We start from the raw sequence: 19,654 nt of genomic DNA, 5'->3' as shown, positions 1-19,654 counted from the left end.
TTGTTTTTGTAATGTACTAATAACCTGCGTGTCGAGCTTCTGTGGTGACCTGCTGGGGTGTGTGACATAATCAGAGATCAATTAAATCCATCTAAGCCAAACTGACATAACATGTCTGGTAAATTCTGAATAACTGATAGAGGTCAGGCTTAAATGTTTAATTTTATTTTTGCTTACAATATTGTTCAAATATTTTAGAATTCAGCAGAGAAATTAGATCCAATCTCACATCACTGCTGAAAATATGATCAGCCTTTGATGGAAGGAAGCCAAAACACACTCAGAGAACAGTGAGTTACTATCGCACATACAGCACAGACCACCTAACACACACCTCAATGTCTGTTTGCAATGAGGTGTAAAGGGAGGAAAGAGTGTGTAATGAGGAAGAAGCTAAAACGCTTCTTAAACTGGTCAAACTGGAGAGCTGACACAACCTGTAGAAAGCTGTAAAGAAAAAAAAAGGTTTTAAAATCCCTGTTTTCATAAAACCTTTCAACAACACTGAATTTTATGTGTTTTTTGTTCAGCTGTGTGTAGCAAACATCAGCCAACAACATGAAAGACACGGTGTTTGAAGCCCAGATGTTCCTCCAGTTTCGTGAGGCCGTGCTGTCTAAATTTCACGGAGTTCCATTTGACGTGTAATTATTAACAGTTAAATGACAGTGTTGCAATATTTCTGTGATCCATAGAACATGTTTAAAAATTAATCCTTGTATAGTTAATCTACAGACAAGCTCAACTCCTCAGCATAGTCAAAAAGTACACTGTGGGTGTTTCCACTGTGACCTCCAGACTGCTCAGAGGACAGGCTTAGTTCCTGTTCTGAGCTGTCACATGTGGCAGCCGGTGGGGTCTTTTTGCCCATCTACTTTAAGGTTTGATGTGTTGCATGTTGCATACTGTGACTGTAATGAGTTATTTGAATCATTTTGTCTTCCAATCAAATTAAAGCATTCTGGACATTCCCCTTTAACCTTGGGCATCAACAAGATAGCTGCTGCTCACTGGATGTTTTCTTTTTTCGAGCACATGAAGACCAAAAAAAAAAAATGTTTTAACATGTTTATCAACCAAATGATCAAAATTACAAAAAAAATATCAGTTTATACTGTTTTTATACGGTAAATATGGGTAACAGTGTGGACATGTTTCCTTTAATGCATTTGTGAAATATTGTAAAACATGAAATTTTTGTTTTGATGAAACAACGACACACAAGTTTGTTCTGGTAGATGATTTTTATCTCCAAAAAACAAAAAAACTCGCTGTAAGTTGTATGACTAGATGACCAACGAGGGGAACAAATCGAAAGGAATTAGGAGGGGGGGCTCAGGCAATTCAGCAACACGACAGATTTAAAATACTTTTAAACATTTAAAAATTGTATAGAATATTATATTTATTTATTTTATTTATCCATATATTAATTTTAATATATAACTTATATTGGTAACTCAAGAAAAAACTAGATAGCTATGGACATGGCATTTTAGGCTACATTTGCTTTAAAAAAAATTTAAAATCTGTAATTATTATTGTCAAATTGAAAAAACAAATGATGGACAGTTTCTGTCATGGGGACTTACATGGTGGCACCAAATCTCTAAACTTCACAAATCTGAAAGTTAATCAACAACATTTACTAGTGATGGCCCGCTTGAAGCTGACGCTCCGGAGCGTGTGTCGAAAAAAACAACACACTGGTTCAGAAGCACTGTGTCGAGGCTTGCTTCGTTTGGCAAAAGTCACGTGACCAGTGACGTCCGAAGCTTCATTACGCACGTAACTGCTTCGGTACCTGATTCAAACGGATATAAGGAAGTGAATCATCCACGGGATTCGTGGAGTGTGTTGATGGTGACAGAGAGCGAAGAGGTGATCATTCCACTGACAGATATGGAGCCAGCGAGGAAGAGAGGACGTTCTGGCGTGTGGGAATATTTTGAGTTGATTTTGCTCAATTCATTTTATCTGCCGAAGTGAAAAACTTGAAATGTCCAAAATCATGTTTTCATAATGTAAATATCATTACAGCATATGACTTCAGGAACACTTCCATGTGAATTAAAGCTAATGAAGACTACAACAATGTATTTGACACTATACGTACATTACATTGCTACAGTTTAGAAAATCATTTTGTTTATTGTTTTTAGGTGATAGTCTGCAGGACCCAGGAATACCTGCATATCTACCAACTTGCAGTGTAGTTCCTGCACTCCACAGCCTCTTCTGTTCCATGCAAGTTTCTTTTCTTCAGGGCAGGAGAAACTATTTCTAAGAAAAGAAACAGACTCAGCCAGCGCACAGTAACACTAATCCTCTTTTTAAATGTAAATAACAAAAGGGCTACCTGACATAGATCATGTTTTTACTTTGCAAGTTCTTGATTAGGGGTGGGTTTTGATTATCGCCTTTCTGATTACAATCCATGCTAAATTGAATAAAGTGATATTGATTCATTAAAATCCCGTGTCGATTTGTAAATTAACGTTATTATGCCTGAAACGCCAGCATCTCAGGTTAAACCTCACAACATGTCGTCAAACACCATACAGCTAAAACAGTAACTGGGAGCAGGTTTACGGATTCTGCATACAAACGTGAACACAGAGCGCGGACCCGACGCGTCAGAGTCAGATTTTGGTGCGTCGTCGGGTCCGCGCTGTGTTTGCCTCTTTTTTTTTTTCGCTGGCTTCTGCAGCTGCAGGTTTCATAACTCTCTGTTTACATCTCTAATTAAGTCTCACATGTGTCAGCTTTCTTTTAATAGATACGAAATTATGGATATATACTGTTAAATGATCAGACTTGTAATATTTCTGACTGAGGCAAAACTTTCCAGATTCCAATCAAATTGAATCGGATCCTGTATCGAATCAAAAATGATTCTACAAATCAGTGACGATGCAGCCGTACTCAGCTTCCTAAGCATTTTCCCTTTCCAGTTCACAATCAATCCCACCCCTAGGTCAAAAATATGTATAGGAATTGGCCTCATCTAATATTTTGTATGAACCTGTCCAGCTGTCCAGTGATTAAACGACAAGTAGATGGAGGCAGGACTTCACAGCAGGGGCATACTCCATAATGTGCTGTGCATTCTCATATGTATATTATATATATTGCTCACTTATTGTATTTACCAACATCAAGGAGTTATGAGCAAAGAAAGGCCACCATAGTGCATGTTTAAATAGGGAAAGTTTATTGATCAAAATGTATTACGCAAATACGCATTACATTTTTTTCAGCCCCCCAATCGAGAAAACAAAACCAATTACATGTTCAAAGCAACGGAACGGTGGCCCAATATCAGAGAGAACTCCACTCTTGAGTGAGCAGTGATAATTGAGCAGTCCGTTTTATTTTGCAGATTCAAGCTGCTCTTCAAAGTTTTCACCACCAGATGTCACCGGAGAGGACTGTGTTGAAAAGCTTCGAGTAATGAACCGTTTTTCAATACAAGCTTCAGTGCTTCGGAAAGCTTCATTTGGCCATCACTAACATTTACTATGTGAGCTATTCGTGGGGGCGGTGTTTTTGTGCCTCCTCTTCAACTTTAAGCCTCGAAAGTGTGAATCACAACCTCAGCCTTTAGAAACAATCCCAGCTAACGTTTCCGTCGTCGTGTAGACCCCCGACTTCCGATCACTTACCGAACTGTACGCTTCATTTTTTCCTGAGTGGAGAAAAATGGCTTTTGAGTTGTCCGAAGATCAGTTAAAAACAGCGGAAAACGAGCTGAAGAAATATTTACCCATGTCGCAGCAAGTATGCTCGGTTAAATCTGTTATATGTTTATTTCTACAAGGAGCTGAATGTACTGCAAATAACCAACTACTGAATTAATTTAAGGTTTACGGTTTCCTGGTGATCAGAAACAGAGTCAGATCCGACCCTGTACGCCGGGTTTTAGTGGACAGGTGGCCACAGTTCCGCGTCATTATGTGCAAACCACACGGTGAACAGGTACTGTCTGTGCAGGGGGGGCTTGCGTGCACACAATACATTGTTTAAATGCCAATACAGATCACGTGTCTATTTTTCTTCCAGAAGAGTGACCTCTTCAAAGATGCACTGCTTTTTGCAACTGATGCTGCTGTTCTAGAAGAAATCCTCAGCAAGTCATCTGTTATTGACTGGAGCAAGTACTTTTGTGTTGGTAATGGCAACAAGCTCTCTTATTGTTTGCATTGTTACTGAATCAGTTCAAACTGTTTATTCGCTGGCTCCCACACTGCAGCCCTGCATATGGTCACTGAAGTCTATTACTGCAAGTGATTTTCAATGAAATAATTAGACCAGCCAATGAAAATTCATCCTAATGCCTGGTGTTTATGTACTTCTACCTTCAAAGTGGAATTATATCTTTCAAAATGGTATTGTCTTTCATTGTGTTCAAAGTGTTATGGTATGTCATTTAGTGATAGAAAGATATGGCACTGCAAAACAAAAAAAGTTGGGACACATCTATGGTTAAACTTTGCACTTCCCATGTTGGGAGCAAGTTAATCTTTAATAAATCATGTTTTAAGACAAAAACAGGTTCACACATTTAAGGTTTTGATTACTTGTGTTAAAGGAACCAGTGTTTCCCACACTGAGATATTCAAAGCAGTGGCATCAGCAAAGGGTGTACCCTGTAAAAGAGTGGCAAAATGTTACTTGATGACATTGGAAGATGTGAGCAGGCTTCCTCCTGTTGACAGGTATTATTTACACATACAAATATTTAATCATAACTTTTACGTCCTGATAATAATACAAGCTTTGCTCTGTTCCATGTCAGTTCAGGGATCTCAGTCAGCTCTCTTGATGAATCGCACATTGGCTTGGTGAACCAAACGTGGAAGTTTGGAAAGGTCGATGTGGCCGTTGGGCTGATCCGCAACATGATTGCAAACTTCCCCTCCTGCTGCGTGCTGGATGCTGAAGGAAAGCCTGTATCCTGGATTCTGACCTATGCATCAGGCGCTATAGGAATGCTTTACACGCTGCCAGAGCACAGAGGGAAAGGCTATGCCAAAATCCTGGTCAGCAGCTTGGCCAAGAGGAATCATGCACTGGGCTACCCAGTTTACAGCTTCATAGAAGAGGAGAACGCTGTGTCCTACAGGCTCTTTGCAAACCTGGGCTTCACTGAAGATCCCTCTTACAGGGAAGCCTGGTTTGTAGTCAATGAATTTCAAATATTTCCATGAAGCACAGAATAAAAGTAAAAAAAAATAAATGCTACAGCTTTTTCTGTTCATAAGTTAAAGTCACAAGGTGAACTCAGTCTTTTAGAAAATAGTTGGAATAAAGACGATAGCCAGAATTTTGGGTTAATAGCTCTTTATTTGGCCCTCTTATTGCCCAGGAACATTTCTCTCGTTTATAAAAGGTGTGATCACTTTCACTTCTGGTCTGTCATCTATTTTGACTGTATGGGCTCTAAGTGTACAGTAAATCTCCTGGAAAAATTGCATTAAACCTGGACTGTAAAAATCAAAGAGTAAGTGAAGTAGGCGTTGATTGACAAAAATAATACAAACGTAGCAGTCCCAGACTGCGTACCACAGATAAAGATGATAATTACATGCATGTTCTGAGTGTTTGGATCCAGTAGGATCCACATCTGGATCTGAGTGAGTATGTGATTTCTTGGAGAAGACACTAATTCCTTGGGGCTTGCTTTGGGGTCAGAAAGGGCACCTGTAAGTAGCATTATTTTCAAGCTAACTTCTCCAAATTTCATTTTGATATATTTGTCATAATATGGTGTGAAATGTCCAATTTTCCCCTATTTCAGAATAGTAAAGAACCTTTCCACAACTTCCTGGATCAACTCCAAAAATAATCTTCTCTAAGTAGAATCAGTCCCCACCATTGATAACGTTTTGCTAAGAAACAATCAAATCAATCACATTACCTGCACAACAGTTTAAGGGGTTCACTACACCGGATCATTAACCTCAATCCGAGTTTTGGCCACTCTGTTGTGGAATTATCCCGATCTGCATAAAGACTTTCTTCCTGGGTTCCTGACACAACCCTTTGCATTTATCTAGCTAAATCAGCTGTGAATCATAAAAAACAACTAACAGTATAATTAAGTACAAACATTTCAAACTGAAGCTAATATGCTTCTAAAAATGGGGACAGTTTAGTACTTCATTAAAAACTGAGGGGAGCAAATAAAGCTAACTTGTCTGTGTAACCATGAGGTAGGCAAGACTGGAAGGTTCTCTCCTGTCTGTTGACCAAGGCTTGAGGAACCAGTTAATGTTCCCATCTGAGTAAATATGAGACAGTTATGTGATCTGCTGGTGAGGACAGCTGAGCGGGGTTAATTATGTTATAAGCGGAGTAATGAGGTGGAAGAAATTTATTTTATTTGGCAGCTTTATAAGCCAAAGCAGGGTCACCAAATTCAGTAAGGTGACCCAATAAAATGATTCCCCAGGCAATGAGGCTTACAATCAAACAACACAGGAGCCAGAAGATTTAACAAAAAGAACAATGAAAGTCGCTCTTGATGTTTGCTCTCTTGTATAACAATGATTAGCAAAAGTGTATCCTTCACAACTTCTCCTTTTCTTCTGCTGTTCAATAAAGAAGTGGTCTGTTGTTGGATGTCTTTCCCACGTATGATGCGCATTAATTTGCAAGTAATACTATCCATGGTTCTCCAAAGTAAAAGACATTTAATTGTTATCTTGGTGTCATTTATTACTGCTTCACGCACAAACACAAACACGCACACGCTGTACTTGCGTGTTCTCATTTATTTTCACCTGGTTAATCTAGGTTTAGGTACAGCACTTTTTAAAGTCCACTTTCTTTTTTTATCATTAAAATAAAGGGTTCAGATTCCTGAGAGAGGGTTTAGGGTCTCAGTGTTTTGGTGAAGTATTAGAGGCTACACCTGGATTTACCCGTGGTCTCCAGGAAAAACCAAACAAACTGTGACTGTATTTAAAACTTTACAAATATAAAAATAATGAGCAACAGGGACGTAGAGCGTTGGTGGAGGTGGTGACAATGATTATCGTACGTTCTCTTCAATTATACGTCTTGAAAGTGCGAATCACGACAACCTCAGCCTGGAGGAAAAGTCCAGTTAGCGTTTACGTCCACTTCACATCACTTCCGCGATTTCCAGAGTTTCACACACTGATTTGATTTACATGAGCGCACAAATGTCTTTGGAACTGTCAAAAGATCATATTTGATCATATCATATCTGAAACTGAGCAGAAGAGATATTTATCTCGGTCACAGCAGAGTCCACAGGGAGTTTCATGTGCTTTAAATAACTATTTACATTGATTCCCCACTAAAAGGCTGCTATGTCTCAGTATGAACAAGAACCACAATAGATTTCAGCTTATTCAGCCTGCAGTCACGAATGTCATGCCACTGTTGCCTTCAATGTGTCTTTTGTGTCCCTTTTCTCACACATACACTCCCGGAGATGTGTCAGCAACTTCCCCTACTCCTCTGCTGTGCAAGAAGTCGTCCATTGTTTTGTTTTTTCTGTAATCTTTTTTTTCTTTTTAGGTATGCCTTGCCAGTAAAATGCTGGAATATTGAAAGGATAGCATCAAATCAGTTTCCTGTTCTCAGCTGACAGGAGTGACACCTGGTGTGGTCTTGTGCCGCACAAGCCCATCTGCTTCAAGGTTTGCGGTGCAGGATGCTTGGATGTAATGAGTAGTTATTGAGTTACCTTTCTATCAGCTTGAAGAAGTCTGGGCATTCTCATCAGTCTCATTTATTTTTAAAAAGCCTCTATTTTTTGGAAAGCATCCATTACAGCTGCAGGTTATATGGTGCAGGGCATTCTGTGTGATTGTGCAGAGAGGAGATCAGCAGGAGTCTGATCTCCTCACCTCCTCAGGATAGGAGACCAGCCTCCATTTTTATGCATCTTTTTACACTAATGACCTAATGATGGCTTAGGTCACTACTGTATATAGTAATAAGTGTTGTGTGTGTTTTCTAATGTACTAATATGAAACCTGCGTGTCGAGCCTGGTTTAGAGTAAATGAATTTCAAATATTTCAATGAGGGACAGAGTAGAAGTAAAACAAAATTATGCTACACCTTTTTCTGTTAATAAGTTACAGTCACAACGTGAGCAAATTCTGTTAGAAAATAGTTGGAATAAATATAGTAGCTAGATTTATGGGTTAATAGCTCTTTTCTTTGGCCCTCTTATTGCTCTGGAATATGCTTGATTTTTTTTGTCTCTACAGCTTATCTCTTTTCTGCACTGGATCTGAAATGAAGAAGGAAAAAACATGAAATTATTTGCACTACAAATGAGCATAAGAATGTAATTCAGTGCTTAACGTCCAGCATCCAGACACAAACTCAATCTTTTGGTGGCATTTGTGATTTTTGTAACTGTAATTACTTCATATACATATATTGTAAAATTTATATACAATGTGACAAAATGTAGTAAAATGAGAAACTGCTCTTGACTGCTTTACCTTTGTTCTGTGAATTCTTCGAGTCGTAGCAGCCATGTTTTCCAGTACTCCAACATCAGCTCTGAGTTGAGCTGGTGAGCATGGGCAGGAGAGCCATCCTTGTATGCCACAACAATGAGTCCATTTTCAACCTGCAGCAGGAACAGATCAGCAGCACACAGTAATCACAAAGATATATTTTGAACAGTGCAACCTTTGTAAAAAAAATACAAGCTAATCACATCATTTATCTTAGTGGATCACCTGGTACTTGTAGTTGGCATCACTGTTCAAAGCCCCAGCATAGGCCGCCACTTGAAGAGGGTTATCGTACGTGTTGCTTAGGAACGGTTTGGGTTTTTCAGAAGTTTTCCAGTCAATAACACATAGTACACCCCTGCAGGAAAAAGTTTGAATGAGTCAAGTTAAGGAAATTAGTTTAAAAAAAGATAAATAACTCAAGCCTGGTGTGGAAAAGAGGTCTGGAAATCAGTTTTTTCACCTGTAGCGAGCAACGCAATCCACAACTCCCAGGTAGTTCAGTGTTTCATGCTGTACGGTGCTTTCTATAGCTCTCACCGCTCGGATGTCCTCCAGGATGTCAGAGACACTCTGCATGTATCCCTGTACCTCAGGTGGATACTCTGAAGGACTTCTATCCTTCCATGTTGCATGTGAAGTAAGAACATCCTCCAAGGCTGAATGGAAAAGCTTCCCTTGCCTAAATAAATCTGTTTTTAAGTACAACAAAAAGACAGAGTCACTTTTTCATTTGATCTCACCACATTCACACTAAGATAACTCAAGTCTTTCATATCTTACTTTGGCTGTATTCTTTGAAGCCTTCCTCTCCAAGCTCCGCAATCATTTTCTTCCTCCACCTCTCCAGGTAGAAGATCTGGTCTGGGGAGAGGGTCTGCTGAAGGATGCGGGTCACGCTTGGTACCAGAGACCTGCCTTGCCCTCTGTTTAACAAAATCCGAGCTGGAGGTCCTGACTCTGGCTCTTCTGTTTCTATAGGTTCTTGACAGTCTAAGAATGGATGAAGGACTTTAGGTACCCTCGTCTTTGCAATTGTAGGAGTCTGGGCTTTGACAACAGGTCCATACATTTGGTCATCTTCCGCTTGGAGGGTCTCCGGAGTTTGAGAACTGACCCTGGTCGACATGACGGACTTCACGAGAGAAGAGTAGCGCTCTGTGTCCACTGAACTGTACGGACTGCGTCTTTTTGACGATCGTAAACAATGATAAGCAGAAAAGTGGCTCACGGGGAGGGAGGTGCTTTGAGGTACAATGATGCCTCTGACGCATAAAACTCGTTTAAAAGTGAACATTCTGGAGACTTTCACACAATTGGCCAACAAGGCGATATCTTATTGGCTAAATTACTACAGACAACTACAGCGGGCCTGAAGCTTCAAAGTATATTTAAGGATTTTGTATTTATTTTCACCACCGGTGGTACTTGCCCCAACATGTTCTCATGTGACTCCAAACAAATCGGACAGTTTCTGAACGACGCGCCTTTTCGTTACACAATATCCTGTAGCTGGGAAATGGAGTTCCGAGCGGTGCTTTCAACGAATAAACTTACGACCTTATAAACTACGTTACCCATAATGTGCGGTGTAACATCAAAATACATCCGTCGAATTATTTACTCTGCCGCACAGTTGACTGAGCTGTCCTTTTACTTTTTTTGTTCGTTAGTACGCAACTGTCCGTTACTTAAAAAGGTGTGACACTGCTGTTTATAAAAAATAAGTTATCACAATGCCCGTGCTTTATGAAAACTTTTTACAGGAGTGTGATGCGATTGAGTAAGCGAAGAGCCAATCGTAGCGTTTGTAAATTCCTACACTGTCCAGTCATATTCATGTGAGGCGGGATTGAATTTGTCGTCACTGGGATGTGGGCGAAAAAACGTTTTGACAGTTCGTTTTGGTAGCTAACTAGCCACCAGAGAGTTCGCTTCCTGCAAATAGTTGTGTTATTCTAGTGATCGTCTTCCTGGCATTCTTTCGATTTGAGTGCCATTATGACATCAATAGATGAAAACAGTAAAGAAAAGGTAGGTTAAACCTTTCGTAGCAATAAAAATTGCATTAATAGTCAGCACCAAGATAGCTAACGTTAACGATTGCTTTCTGGCTAAGTTATTGAGTTCTTTTCGTTCTACATAACGATAGCCTCCGGCTAACGCTAGCCAACAGTTTATTGACGAGACTGTCAGGAACGGTATTTTAAAACTCCTGGTTGGGGTGGGGATTTTGTTTTCTAATAAAATTTGTTGCAGCGAACGCGTCTAAACATGCAACACATTGCGACAGAAAAGTCGCTTAGCCGGTGCTAAATTCTGACTCCCCCACCTCCTCCGCGTAATTCAACGCTTATAATAAAAAGACGGTAATTTTCGGCTAGGCACCAATGTCATGAATGTGGCGCTTCTGCTGTTTTTTGTGTCCAACAAACTGGTGTATTCAGCTGCTGTGCAGCACAAAGCTCAGTGGCATCGCAGTGTGGTCTGTATGTGAAGTTTTTTTTTCTGCTGTTTTGACAGATGCTAATTAAACCTCACAGTAACTTTGACAGATGTAGCTTGTGGTGCTGCTGAATCATACCATTTATGTCAGTCGAGTTAGACTGCTAAAAAATAAATAAAAATAAAAAATACCAAAGTAGCATTAAAACCTCATCACAAGTTGCAACAAAACCTGAGGAAATGCAGGAATTTTAGATGGCTATATCTTATAAACTGTCAGTAAAGTGTAACACGTCGCTTCGTCCAGCAAGACTGTAAATGATGAGATATGTTTACTCTTTATTTACCAAGGGTGTGGGCCTAGTTTTTAAGCTCAAGCAGGACTAGCGCATCTGGAGGCACAGTTCTGTACACTTGTCTTGAATCCCTGTGCATTTTAGATAAAATGTTTAGTTCTTTTTTAAAATTGATAATGTCTATAGATTGAGCTCAGTAGATTTCATAGTTGCTTTCATTCGGTTTGTATCTTAATTCCATGTTGGGTGTTGAATCAGGATGAATGCTTTGGGCTCAGCACTGTATCTGCTTACAATATGCCTCAGAGATGTTTGTATATTGTGAAGTTGCAGCCACTGAGGATTTGTAGAAGTGCTTTAGTGGCAAGTTTTTACTGGTACTGTTGCAGTTGGGAAATATGAAACATGAGCAAATGAGATTGTTTGTGCCCGTTGCATAAAATATTTATATCCAATACAAAGAAATAGTCAGCGAAGTGACCCTAGAGTTATTGAGGTCTGTTGATTACCAAATCGAGCTGAAAGAATGTGTATTGGTAGACACATACGATTCTCTGTGGACACTTCTCGTTTTCCAAATGCAAAATCTCAGTCTTTTGATGAGTATTATTAAGCCATCTTTTAAAAATACAGGATTCAATAAGCTCTGCCTGTCTTATTGTCGAGCTACACAAACCAAACATCAGGGGTAATAAGTCAAAAATGGCAAGAACTGTTGAATATGTCCTAAAAGCAATGTTTAAAAACCAAATGACTTCACACACAAAAGCAATGTGTTTATGTTTTTTGGTCTGTTATTTCTCCTCAGTTGCGCTCTGTGTCTGTGGACCTAAACCATGATGCCTCTCTTCTTATTGACATTCCCGATGCACTCTGTGAAAGAGACAAAGTCAAGTTTACAGTTCATACAAAGGTAAAAAGGAAAAGAATGTTTGTGTCTCAACAGTGAGAAAGAACAACGTTTAAACTTAATCCTAGCCTTTAATCCCTTCTATAATAGTGTTTGCTGATATGTTGTCAGTAATATTTACAAAGTGCTATTAACTGTTTTCCCAGACCACACTGAGCTCTTTCCAGAAGCCGGATTTCTCTGTTCCCAGGCAGCATGAAGATTTCATCTGGTTACATGACACTCTGGTGGAGACGGAGGATTATGCTGGCCTAATAGTGCGTAGAACTATTTACAGAGATGGCTCACACCCAGAGACAGAAGCTGTTGATTTCACAGTTCAACTTAACTTTTAAATCGTTTGCACTCAGAAACCAACAGAAACCATAAACGCAAACTTAAATTCCAAAAGTATAAAATAGACTTTTTTTCTCTTTTTTTGAAGCCTCACAACCATTTAACTATCAGTGAAAATTTATTTGTTTCCTGATTCATTATTCACAGATTCCACCAGCACCCCCGAAGCCTGACTTTGACAGCCCAAGAGACAAGATGCACAAGCTGGGGGAAGGTGAAGCCACTATGACCAAAGAGGAGTACACTAAAATGAAACAGGAGCTGGAGGCGTGAGTGCGACACTCAAATCAAAAAACTGGATTTTTCTTTGTATCCTTTTATCTTCATGGCATGCTAGATTTCTATTAGCAAGCTACGTATGTAAAATATTGTCCACTTCACCAAAAATGTCCATGTAATATATTCTGTTTTGTATTTTTTTAGTGAATACCTGGCCGTCTTTAAGAAAACTGTCCAAGTGCATGAAATCTTCCTGCAGAGACTGTCTTCTCACCCTGTTTTAAGCAAAGACAGAAACTTCCAGATTTTCTTGGAGTATGACCAGGATGTGAGTTCCTCTTAGTGCTGACTTCCTTTCACGGGTTATTCGTTGGAAAGAGAGGAAGTAGAGTTTATGACACATGGTTTGCATCCTGCTGTGATCAGCACACTTATCTGTGTGGTCTGTCAGTAGCAGCAGCCATAGAGTTCAGATAAGTGTTAAATATTCTGTATACAATTTTTAGAAATGTCTATGCAAAGTAATGAAATGTTGGTAGATTCAGAAATAATACTAAAGTCTTGGGCTTGAACTATTGATTATTTAAGTAAACATGTAGTTTGTCCCATCAATTAATTGGATAAAAATACTTCTGTCATTATTAATGAGGAATAACAAATAATCAAAAAAGAAATATCATAATATCACTGCTCATTGGTTTTTATTTTAGAAATTGTAATTGTAATAGCACTTAATACAATTGAATTCATAAATAATTTTTTATATTTATGGTAATCTAAGTCTGTAGAATAATGTCATTTAAGCCCTGAAACAAATATTGTCTAGTACACCCCATGCTCCCCCTTAGACACACCCCTGCTTGCTGCAGGTATCGCTGTGATAGAAAGTAGGACAGCTGCCATCAGCCTTCAGCAGCTGCATAATTTAAACATCATGTCACACTAAGCTAACGGTTCACCTGCACACATACACTTTTATTTTAACTTCTGTAGCTTTACTGTAAATAAATCCTGTGTAAAACAAATGGCGGTGAATGGGGGCAGCTACAGAGTTCTCTTTTCTTTACACTGGAGCTTTGTTGAACAAGCAGTTTGATGAGGGACTCCCGCCAGCTTTTTCCTAATAAAGGTTTTAATGGGGAGTGCAGTGGTCGCTAACGATAACAGCTCCGCTTCTGTTCTTCAACGTGTGTAGACGCTCCATGTCAAACTACTTACATGGTACTCAATGAATCATTGCAGCCTTATTTCAGTCCTTATTTTTCAAAGCATCATATATAAAGTTCTCATTAATAAATTACAGAATTATTGATTACTGTGTTCAAATTCTGTCATTTTAGCTCAGTGTGAGGCGAAAAAATGCAAAGGAAATGTTTGGAGGATTCTTTAAAAACATGGTAAAGTCAGCTGATGAAGTCCTTATCTCAGGAGTAAAGGTGAGACTTATGCACAGTCTGCTTGCAGTTAATGTTGGATAGTGTGCCACGTGAAGCATTATAGCCACTTCTTTAATGACTTTTGTGTCTTTCTGTTTCGCCTGCAGGAAGTTGATGACTTTTTTGAGCAGGAAAAAACCTTCTTGCTTGACTATTACAGCAAGATCAAAGATTCCACTGCCAAAGCAGAGAAAATGACCCGTGCACACAAAAGTATGTCATGTTTATCTTAGAGCATTTACTCGGTTTGGATGATTTAATTTATGTGTGCAATTTTCTACATTTTGATATTTCTCTTGTTACAGATATTGCAGATGATTATATTCACATTTCTGCCACTCTGAACAGTCTCGCAGCTGATGATATGACAGCAAATAAGAAGTGAGTGCAACACGTGAAATATGTGTTATTACACAGATGTAGAGCATGGCTCTGTGTGACATTGTAGTGATTTCTTTTCTTTTTTCCTGCAGAAATCTTGAGAAGCTGTCAGACTTGTTTGAGAAGTTTAGAGTAAGTAGAGCTTTAACTAATAACAAGCAGTGACACTTACTCTGCTCTGGTTTAGTTTGAACATAATATTGTCTCTGCAGAAAGTGGAGGGAAGAGTGGCGTCTGACCAGGACCTAAAACTCACAGAGCTGCTGAGATACTACATGAGAGACATCCAAGCTGCTAAGGTGAGACATGTTCATCTTCTGTCTTCACACAGCTTGGACAGATTTATAACCATTGTGCCCAGTCGCTGTATCTCTCACTCTATATACATTTAATGGCCACTTTATAAGGTGCAGCTGTTCAACTGCTCATTAATATTAACAAATAACCATCTTGGCATTTACCGAAAACTGTGCTAAAAAGAGAAAATATCCCACGAGTGGGAATTCCCCCGGTGAATATGGCTTGGTAACCCAGAGAGTTACTCAAACAGTCACTCCTTACAATTAAGATGCGCAGAAGAGCATCTCTGAATGCACAGCACATCAAACCTTAAAGCAAATGGGCAACAGCAGCAGAAAGCTCCAGTGGGTGCCACTCATGTCACCTCAGAACAGGAAATTGAGGCTGCAGTTCACACAGGCTCACCGAATCGGTCAATAGATGACTGGAAAGTAGGCTGGTCTGATGAGTCACAATTTCTGCCGCGACCATCAGATGGTAGGGCCAGAAGTTGGTGTAAACTACATAAAGGCAAGGATCCGTCCTGCCTTGAATCAGCGGTTCAGGCTGTTGGTGGTGTAATGGTGCGAGGGATATTTTCTTGGTACTCTTTGGGAACCCATCCTCTGATGGCCACTTTCAGCAGGAGAGCACACCATGTCACTAAGCACAAGTAATCGCAAATTACTTTCCTCAGTATGTGAAAGAGTTGAAAGAAACTATAGATGAGGAATGCACTTCCTGCTTTCTGTGAATTAAACTCAATATTGTCCATGCCTTTTTATAACAGTAACAATTTGAATATTGTAAAATGTTGCATGTTGAACGGCTTCTTTAGGTCTACTGCCAAACTTTTATTCATCTCGTAAAACTATTTCTAACATGGTTTTTAGGACCTTCTGTACAGACGAGCCCGGGCGTTGGCTGACTACGAGAACTCTAACAAAGCTTTGGATAAGGCCCGACTGAAGAGCAAGGATATTCCCCAGGCGGAGGAACACCAGCGGCAGTGCCTGCAGAAATTTGACAAGCTCTCAGAATCTGGGAAGAAAGGTGTGTGTGTTCATGCGTAACCGATGCAGACTGCCTCTGTACTCGTTTCTTTGTGTCTAAAGTGACATTTTCTTTTTAAACTCCGCAATCTTATCCTGACAGAACTCACCAGTTTCAAGGGCAGACGAGTCGTGGCCTTCAGAAAGAACTTCATAGAGATGGCTGAGCTTGAGATAAAGCACGCCAAGGTGAGCAGCAAAGTAAAGGAAGATGCATATGTACTATCATCTTTTCCCTTCAACGCTCCAAGAGACAAATGGCAAAATTTTAATAAAGACAAATATTTAAGTAAAAAAAAAAGTTATAAATAGCTTACATGTCATTACAAGCATGTGATACAAAGCTTTGCTCAAGCCCAATGAATGTTCTGTTGCTTTTGTGTCCACAGAACAGCGTGGCTCTATTGCAGGGTTGCATCGAGCTGCTCAAGAGCAACTGATGCGCTGAAGTATTCCTGTGCTGCCATCACAAAGTGACCAGTCAAAGAACGGAAACTGGGCGTCCCCGGGGGAGGGGGCCTTGCATGGACATGAATCTCAGCTCTGTGCCCGCTCTCGCCTGGATCTGATGCCACTTTTAAACCCTGCACAAGATTAAGTGTCTTGTATGCACAGTGTCTTCATGTTTACAGAGTCCCTGTCCTCTGGTCTGTGGTCCAACCTTTTCCATTAATTTAAGGAAGTCTAGCTCAATGTGAATGGCTCCAGAAGAGAATGTGGCGGCCCAACATCAAGGTCTTCCATATTTTTTTGCAGCATCAAATCATTTTGGGGGTTTTTTGTTTTGATTTTTTACCTTAAACACATATTATATTTCTTGCCTTTCGATCATGTTTCTGCCTTCATTTCCTCCACTCTAACCTCTTTCTTTATATATACTTTTACACAACTTTAAAATACTTAGATAATCATTTCCACATAATTGATTGATTTATGATTTATGTGTTTTCTCTTTTGGGGCTTTTATTTTTTGTTAATTAAACAGTTTTACAGAAACAAAACCGATGCCTGGAAAAAAACATCCTCATGCTCTGCATTCCTGGGCTCTGAGATTAGTGAACAGCCAAACCAACCCTCTAGTAAGAAAACTCATGACTCACATAGAAGATAAGACAGAAAATCATAGTGTATGAAAATAGCTGAACTTCTCCTCAGGAATTGGATTGGTTTCCCGCATTCTGGTTTGTAAGACGTGGCCTGAAATCTCACAGTTATCAAAGATGTGGGATGGAGTCAAATAGTAGGCTGTTTGAGCATAGAGCATAGAAAAGTATACATTTATAGTTTTGGTTTCATTTAAAGACACTCATTGTCGCTGCACCTGCCTGTTTACTCCCGCTGTGTCCATTGCTTATTCCTTTTCAGTTTGCGGTTATTTTATCTTTATTTACTTTTTCCGATTTGTTACTGATAGTTTCACGGAGACCTCCTATATTTTCCTGATCCCCTCAACAGTTTGTTTGGAAAAAAATAAAATGGAATAAAAATGAAAGATGCACTAAGCTGAAAACTACTTTACAATCACGACCAGGCTTGGTGAAGTGTTAAAAATGCATTATAGTTTTTTAAGAAATTGAATGTATTTCTAATGGATTCCAGCTGTGTGAATTCCTTCACATGATGTTTTTTCATACAGAACATTAGCATTTTATACAATTCTTATTAAGGCTGTTTAATAAACCCTACTTTCCCAAATTTCATCTTGGTTTTTTGTTTTTATGCCACACATGCAGTCTCTTACTTCGATCCTTACTATTCTCCACTCACGTACCAAGAGCCTGAAGCTCTTCCACTACTACCTCTAGGTGGCACTGTCAGCATTTCTACGGTGTCCTTGAAGTTACACGTGTATTAGGTAACCTTTGAGGAAATGCCAGGGGGCTTATGGGAATTACCATGACCAACGTGCTCACTGTGTGACCTACTTTAGCAGTTGCACAAAGCAACGTACAGCTCAGGTAGAACTACCAATATTTTGTGTAACAGGTCAAGGACTTATTGCTAGTATGCAATGCACTCAGTAAATATTTATTATTATTTTTTAAACCCAAAAAGTTTAAAGCCATTATTATGATGAACATCCTAATGGATAATACAGATTCTTTAACGAAGCTTTTGCTGTTGGAGTTGTAGAAAAGCAGAATTGCAATGATAATGCACGTAGAGTCTACTCATACATCCGTGGGGGATCTGTCAATATTAGACAGCCCCAGTCTTTCAGTCACAGTGACCTGTAAGGTTCGCGCTAGTCACTGATTGGTTAAAACAGCTGACTGTAGCCAATGACATTATAACAAATAATCAGTACAAACAAAGGAGCCTGCCAGCTGTGGTAAGAGCAAACAGGATTTAGAAGTGCAGCATCAAAGAGTTAAAGCAAGACCTGCCTTTGGAACAAGATGAGATAAAAAAAAAAAAAAGGCATAGATGTTAACCGTAGACGTGTGTTTAAGGTTGCCAAAGAAGAGACATTTGCTTATGTGGGGTTAAAGTCCCTTCACCACAGCTACAGAGCTACATGAAACAGAAAAGTATCAGTCCTAAATTTAGTCTATTCATGTTCTCTTTGTGCAGCTCCACTGATCTGATAAGTCACCTCAGAAACAAAACCGTTGGAGAAAAGGACGCACTGTGTGAAATTTGGCTGCGTAAACCGGTGTAAAAAAGATAAATGGTGTTTGCTTCAAAGATAGACTGTAGTTAGATGATTTTGTGAATTTCTGTATCTCCTCCTAGGCAAACTTAGATCATTTACAGGCTGTGATAAGAAATGGGTTTTGTGCATTCTTAGAACTTCTGGATAGATTGTTAGTGATTTGCCAGTAATAATTTATTCAGTACCATCTTTATATTCCACTTTTAATCCTCAGTGGCATGCAAAGCACTATTACATAATCAGGCCCAGGATTTTTTAAGAAAGCACAATAGAGCGCGAGAAAAAAGGGACACTGCTTCAGGTGTACGTTTGTCTGCTGTGTCATATAGTCTTTTTTCACTTTGGTTTTGTTCATGGTTGAGTGAGCCTGTGAAAGCACCTGCCTCATGGCTCAGAGCTCAGCAGTGGTCACCAGAAAATCATCATAAATGCTGATATAAGCCTTACAGTAGGACTCAGAACCATGACGCATGAAAACCTCCCCATAAAGAGAATGTACTCTCTGAATGTTTTTTTTTTTAACTGCACCTGCAGGGCTTATTGACGTAACTGGATCATCTGTGCTTCCTTATTGAAACGGGTTAGGATGCTTCTTCCTGGTCCTGCAAAGATTTCTGAAATTCTTCTCAGCTTCTGAGAGTAAGAAGAGAAAGCAGCACTTCGATTTTGGCCCTCAGCAATATAAATATCTAACATTGCCTCCTTGCCTGCCCCCTGACACAGAAGCACAGGGGACTGGCACATCTTGGGTGTGAAAGTGTGAAGGAATGTCTGGAGGACAGTGCATGTTCGTCCTTCAGTAATGGAATTCCATCATTAACAAAACATCAAAAGGACTCAAAGCAAGGTGCGTGTTATGACCAAACCTTTTCTGGGTTCGTCCACCCTGCCCTGCTCAGGGAATCGTTTGCTTTTATGCTCGCATTAGTAACACACCGTCATCTCAAAGTCAAAACAATTGCTGAAGAATGACAAGGACAATCTGCGAGCTTACCTGAACAAACAAGTGCCACCACTTCTCAAACTGCTTTTTAAAGGACTTTGAGAAGTGGTTGTGTCAAGGATTTCGGAAAGGCTTATTATGGGATGTGAAAAGACCCTGATGTGCACTTGTGTATCTGTGTATTGGAAAAATC

The 19,654-nt window shown here is 39.6% G+C and overlaps 3 protein-coding genes across 5 annotated transcripts; 2 read left to right on the top strand and 1 right to left on the bottom strand.

Annotated features, from left to right (window-relative positions):
* The first annotated feature begins 3,476 nt into the window (after positions 1-3,476).
* Positions 3,477-8,636, top strand: LOC147316420 (glycine N-acyltransferase-like). Of its 3 annotated transcripts, none has more exons than XM_086259925.1 (6): positions 3,477-3,780; positions 3,865-3,978; positions 4,066-4,171; positions 4,592-4,718; positions 4,799-5,173; positions 8,026-8,636. In XM_086259925.1, the coding sequence occupies exons 1-6, from the start codon at positions 3,703-3,705 to the stop codon at positions 8,060-8,062; spliced, it is 837 nt and encodes a 278-aa protein (XP_086116051.1). In that variant the 5' UTR covers positions 3,477-3,702; the 3' UTR covers positions 8,063-8,636. The 3 variants fall into 3 exon arrangements, with proteins under 3 accessions (XP_086116051.1, XP_086116049.1, XP_086116050.1); XM_086259923.1 differs by having other exon boundaries at positions 3,481-3,780; positions 4,063-4,171; positions 8,026-8,633; XM_086259924.1 differs by lacking the exon at positions 8,026-8,636 and having other exon boundaries at positions 3,481-3,780; positions 4,063-4,171; positions 4,799-6,690.
* Positions 5,308-10,432, bottom strand: LOC147316419 (mitochondrial genome maintenance exonuclease 1-like). Its single transcript, XM_086259922.1, has 5 exons — positions 9,292-10,432; positions 8,972-9,200; positions 8,734-8,866; positions 8,491-8,621; positions 5,308-8,273 (listed from the first exon to the last, which is right to left on the bottom strand). Exons 1-5 carry the CDS (start codon positions 9,803-9,805, stop codon positions 8,252-8,254), a joined length of 1,029 nt encoding a protein of 342 aa, XP_086116048.1. The 5' UTR covers positions 9,806-10,432; the 3' UTR covers positions 5,308-8,251.
* Positions 10,192-17,557, top strand: snx5 (sorting nexin 5). The gene is made up of 13 exons (XM_086259921.1): positions 10,192-10,542; positions 12,058-12,162; positions 12,306-12,416; positions 12,643-12,764; positions 12,919-13,042; positions 14,055-14,150; positions 14,258-14,363; positions 14,456-14,531; positions 14,624-14,663; positions 14,744-14,830; positions 15,704-15,863; positions 15,966-16,051; positions 16,252-17,557. The coding sequence occupies exons 1-13, from the start codon at positions 10,510-10,512 to the stop codon at positions 16,300-16,302; spliced, it is 1,197 nt and encodes a 398-aa protein (XP_086116047.1). The 5' UTR covers positions 10,192-10,509; the 3' UTR covers positions 16,303-17,557.
* Positions 17,558-19,654: the final 2,097 nt, after the last annotated feature.

Source organism: Aulonocara sp. 'chitande type north' Nkhata Bay, linkage group LG13, assembly GCF_057382095.1.
Source record: "Aulonocara sp. 'chitande type north' Nkhata Bay isolate Kocher_YH1m ecotype deep benthic linkage group LG13, A_spYH_male_GT1.1, whole genome shotgun sequence".
Taxonomy (NCBI): Eukaryota; Metazoa; Chordata; class Actinopteri; order Cichliformes; family Cichlidae; genus Aulonocara; species Aulonocara sp. 'chitande type north' Nkhata Bay.
This window is presented reverse-complemented; position numbering and strand designations above follow the sequence as displayed.